This window comes from Galeopterus variegatus, unplaced genomic scaffold, assembly GCF_000696425.1.
Source record: "Galeopterus variegatus unplaced genomic scaffold, G_variegatus-3.0.2 Scaffold8944, whole genome shotgun sequence".
In the NCBI taxonomy this organism is placed as follows: domain Eukaryota; kingdom Metazoa; phylum Chordata; class Mammalia; order Dermoptera; family Cynocephalidae; genus Galeopterus; species Galeopterus variegatus.
The window spans coordinates 43,054-48,583 of record NW_007735055.1 but is presented as its reverse complement, the minus strand read 5'-3'; the positions used below and the strand labels follow the sequence as shown (position 1 = coordinate 48,583).

Below are 5,530 nucleotides of genomic sequence, written 5' to 3'. Positions count from 1 at the left end.
GGATCAGGTTTAGGTGGGTGAGGGAAGAGATAGGACAAGTCAAGTGTTTCCTGTTTTGTTGCGATGTTGCAGTGTTTCAAATCAAGTTCCAGACATCACGTCATTCTATCTCTGCAACTGTAGCATGCATCTCTAAAATAAGGACATTTCCTCACATAGCCACATTGCTGTGGTCACTGCTGAAGAAATTGTGCATGATTCTGGTTGATAGTCCATATTCGGATATCTCTGATTATCACAAGTATGACTCTTTACAGTGCATTTGTTGGATCGGAATCCAAACAAGCCCACATATTGCACACCACTGTTTTCTCTTAAGTATCTTCTAATCATGAGTAGTCTTCCATGTCACCGATTTGTGTTCCTACAGAATGTCCTATGATCTGGATCTTTTTGTTTTCTCATGGTGCCTTTTAACATCTTCTATATCCTGAATTTTCCACAACTGAAAGTGAGCTCTAAAGGCTTTTACTGAGAATGCTTCTAACAGTGCTGTACATGTCATACCGAGTCACCTCATCAGGGGCACACAGCGTCTGGTCATCCCACCGTTGTAGCACTGAAGATGATGACCAGTCTCTGGTGTTGTCAGCCTGATGCCCTGGACGTGCTGTGTGGGAGAGTAAAAAGAGAGAGAAGAGAAGAGAGCACAGGTGGAGGAAGAGAAGCCCCCAAAGGAGACCGAGACGAGAATTCAGGGGAGCAGGAGGGAAACCTAGAGAGCACCACCGAGCCTGAGAGAGACGGGTCCAGCATCACTGAGCGATCAGAGAAGACAGCGGTGGAAATGTGTCTTGGTTTTAGCAGCAGTCGACGGTGGATAACCTGTAGTGAGAGCGATTCTGACGGAGAGGTTAAGGTGCAAGTCAGATTGCCGTGGGCTGAGGTGTGAGCAGATGAGACGTGGAGAACGTGGGAGGTAGACAGCACTTTCAGGAGTCTGCCTATAAGAAAAGGGAAAGAGATGGGACATCGTGAGCATACGAGGAGGAAAGTGGGAAAAAGATGTTGTGTTGTTTATACTGTGGTTGCTTTAATGGGGAGGCATATTCATGTTGACAGGTTGGACATTTAGGAACCATAACGGGTTATCATTGATAAAGTGGAAAGTTCCAAAAATGTTACTGGCCAGAAGATTTCACTGCTTTGTTTGTTAATTTCACTTTCCACATAGACTTTTCTCACCTTATGTATACCATCTTCTTTTGTTGTGAGCTGAACTGGTCTGGAAGACAGATTTTGAGGTGTTATGACATTACTTAGTACAGCTGCTGTCAGATGAGGTGTTGGAAAGCTTTTTTCACTACGTATATTTGAGTTGTGCACATCACTTATTTCTTGTTTACATTTGTTTAAACCATGTATATTTCAAAAGTGGTTTTGAAGCAGCTATGATCTGATAATAAGAGTATTATAACGGGATTCTTCTAGGTTCCTAATTAGAAGTTTTGTTTGTGTGTGTTTTAATGAATTTGGGTTTAACAGATAAAATTAATCATGTGTGCTATATGATTTCATTTATGTAATATTTTTGAAATGACAGAATGTTAGAAGTGGAGGACAGATTACTGATTGTCAGGGCTTGGGGAAGAAGGGGAGGTGGGAAAGGGGTTGGTGTGGCTCTAAAAGGGAACCAAAAGGGATCCTCGAGGTGTTGGAATTATTCAGTATCTTGACTGTGGTGTTGGACACATGAACCTACACAGGTGATAAAATTGTATGGAAATTGATACACACACACACACACACACACACAGCGCAAGTAAAAGGGAAAATTTGCCTAAGATAGGAAGGTTGATTGAATCAATGTCAGTATCATTGTTTTGCAAAATGTCACCATTGGGGGGAAGTGGGCAGAGTCCACAAGGGATCTGTCTGTATTATTTTTACAATGACATGTGAATCTGTCGTTATCTCAATAAAAATTTTACTTAAAAATGAATCGTGAAGCCCATGTTTGCTGTTACCTCCCAGGTTACAATGCCCCGTACCTGTTGGTGTACAGTGAAAATGCAGTGGACATTTTCGATGTGAACTCCGCAGAATGGGTCCAGACGGTCCCTCTCAGGAAGGTAATTTGAGAATAAGACCATGTAACTAATGAATTAATGATTGAAAAGTGGAAACAGGACTATTCCCTGGTTCATTTACTGTAATGTGAACTTGTAAATGTGGAGGCTGAAGTAAAAGTAAAAAACAAGAGGTAAACCACCAAACATCAAATTGGTTAACTTTGTTACCAGTACTAGAGCTAGTTTGTGATGTTTGGTTGTATTATATAGAGTGGGATTGTCATGACATAAATAAATGTACTGTAGTACATTTATAGTACATTTACTTATATCATGACAGTATAGCTGTTATTTCCCACACTCAGTTTAAAGTTACTTTTATTTATTGCTAATTTTTACTTAGCAGTATAATTTGGTCTCCAGTGAAGAAAATTTTACAGGCTGAAATATAGATATAGATATTTCCAAAGCTGTGTTTCAGATTCTCAAGTAGGATTTCACAGATTCACAATAAAATAAAACTTTTGTATCTCAAGCACAAATAATTTAAAACAGATAAAAATTTTAAAGTAAAAACGGGTCATTATATTAAGAGACCATTGAAGATTTAAGAGTAATTAAATTCCAGGATATGTAGAGTACACATTGCATGAACCATCCAAAAGGAATTTATACAGGCATAGCTGCAACTGTATGTGAGATTCTATCCTATGTGATGCAAGATCAGCAGTGGGAAAGCCGTTGTAAGGACCGTCCCACTACATAAAACACTAAAATATACTTCCCAGCATTCTAGCTGTGAACCGTCCTATCTACTGTTTGATAAAATGAATTCGTAAGGCAGATTAGTCTTTTCGGGGTAACCTTTTAGTACGTAATGACTTCTTAAAAGTTAATAACTAAATGTATTTCTATTTAAGTTAGTGATTTCAGATTTTTTAACCCATGATATTCATGTTTTTGAAATTTTATCAATATGAGTTTGTAACGCCATGCATCTCATTCAACTGATATTATTCTTCTCTTCTCTTTTCTTTTTGAGACTAGAGTATGTGGAGTGGTGAGTTGTAAATAGAATGCCTTAACAACTAATGCTTTGTATGTAAGCCAATATCCTTATAACGATTTTAAAGTGTCTGTTGAAATGGTAATCTTGTTTTTTGTTATTTTAGGTTCGACCCTTAAATAGTGAAGGATCCCTAAATATTTTACATTTGGAGACAATTAGATTAATATATTTCAAAAATAAGACAAGTAAGAAATGACTTTTTCTTCTTAGTAGAACTGCTTCTAAGGAACCATTTCTCTAGCTGACTGCCCAGAGTCAGAGAGCTGGTGCAGGGAGAGGCGAGATTTTAACCCAGGAGTGTCTGGGCTTCAGGTCTGTGTTCTTTACCCACAGCCCCTCAATGCACTTGGGGCGAAACACGCTTCTCATTCAGCTTGCATAGTTTGGCAGATTAAAAAACATCTACCTCCGGCACACTCCCGTTATTTTCCAGTGGGATTTATCTCGGTACAGTGGGACGGAAGCATCTGCAACCACTGGTCACCATTTAAAACACTCCCTGTGAAACTTACCCACCCGGGGGTAGAAGTGCGCTGAGCTGCAGCCCCACACTGAAAGCAGCCTCACCTCCACTGCTCCCACCAACGTTTTGTTTTTATTGATTTATTTAATCGGAATAGTTAGTATATTCAATACTATGCAATGTTATTGTTTCCCAGGCCCCTTTATCGATTCCTCCCTTAGTCCCCTCTCCCTCCCCCTTACCCACCTCTTGTAACCTCAGTTCTGTTCTCTCCTTTTGAAAGTTTGATGTATTATTATGATTGTTATATCTTTCTTTCTTTTTTAAAGTTTATTTTTTTATTATTTTAGCTCCCACTTACGAGTGAGGACATGCAGTATTTCTCTTTCTGTGCCTGGCTTATTTCACTTACTCTAATTTTCTCTAAGTTCATCCATGTTGCTGTGAATGGCAGGATTTCATTCTTTTTTATGGCAGAGTAATATTCCGTTGTGTAGATATGCCACATTTTCCTTATCCGGTCATCCGTTGATGGACATTTAGGTCGATTCCAACTCTGGGCTGTTGTAAATAGAGCTGCAATAACCATGGGAGTGCAGGCATCCCCTCAACATGATGATTTCCATTCCTCTGGGTATATGCCCATTAGTGGGATTGCTGGATCGTGTGGCAGTGCTATGTGTAGTTGTTTGAGGAACCTCCATACTGTTTTCCATAATGGCTGCACTAATGTACAGTCCCACCAACAGTGCAGGAGGGTTCCCCTTTCTCCACATCCTCACCAGCATTTGTTGTTCTCTGTCTTTTTTTATAATAGCCAGTCTGACTGGGGTTGGATGATATCTCAGTGTGGTTTTGATTTGTGTTTCCCTGATGCTGAGTGATGTCAAGCATTTGTTCATGTACCTTTTGGCCATTTGTATGTCTTCCTTTGAAAAATGCCTATTCAGCTCCTTTGCCTATTTTTTAAATTGGGTTCCTTTTTTTTTTTTTTTTAACTGTGAAGTTGTTTGACTTCTTTGTGTATTCTGGTTATTAATCCCTTGTTGGATGCATAGTTTGCAAATATTTTCTGCTACTCTGTAGGTTGTCCTTTCACTCTGTTAATTGTCTCTCTTGATGTGCAGAAGCTTTTTAGTTTGATTATAATCCCATTTGTTTATTTTTCCTTTTGTTGCCTGTGCTTTGGGGGTCATATTCGTAAAGTCTGTGCACAGTCCTATTTCCTGGAGTGCCACCTCCCTTTTAGATTCTAGCAGATTTAGAGTGTGAAAAAAGCCACTATAGATCCATTTCTCTCTTTTTTTTCTTACTTTATTTATACCTAATGCAGCTGTGTACTAGTTTGTCAGGGGTGCTGTGACAAAGTACCACAGACTAGGGGCTTAAGCAACAGAGATTCATTGTCTCATGTTCTGGAGGCTGCAAGTCCGAGGTCAAGGTGTCATGGGGCTTGGTTCTTCCAAGGCTGTGAGGGACAACCTGCTCCATGCCTCCCTCCCAGCTCTTGGGTTTGCTGCCATCTGTAGCGTTCCTTGGCTTGTAGAAGCATCACCCTGATCTCTGCCTCCGTCTTCACGTGACACTCTCCTGTGTGTGTCTGCATCCAAATTCTCCATAAGGACACAGTCATGTTGGATTAGGGCCCACCCTAATGTCCTCATCTTAACTTGATCATCTGCAAAGACCCCGATTCCAATAAGGTCACATGCACAGGTACCAAGAGTTAAGACATCTTTTCAGGGGGACTGAATGCCAACCTATAACGAGGTGTCTTGTTTAATTTTTGGAGTCTAAGATAGTTTGAGGGTTTCTGGCTGACGGTTTAGTTTACTTCTAAATATTAAGAACTAAAACAGAGTGAGCCCCATGCTTTTAGGAATATGCAAAGAGTTGCATCTTCCCGCAACATGAGAAGAGGGAGCAAGAGAGACTGATCCCTCCCTCTAGCAGGGGCAGTGTGGGGACCATGAACTCTCTGCCTTC

At 40.2% G+C, this 5,530-nt stretch overlaps 1 protein-coding gene across 1 annotated transcript in view; it reads left to right on the top strand.

The window, feature by feature from the left end:
• Positions 1-5,530, top strand: part of LOC103608880 (serine/threonine-protein kinase MRCK alpha-like) — an 11,427-nt gene that overhangs the window by 4,590 nt on the left and 1,307 nt on the right. The window contains exons 2-3 of the mRNA XM_008593275.1: positions 1,975-2,072; positions 3,185-3,266. Coding sequence (XP_008591497.1) covers positions 1,975-2,072; positions 3,185-3,266 — 180 coding nt within the window. The remainder of the gene's footprint in view (positions 1-1,974; positions 2,073-3,184; positions 3,267-5,530) is intronic.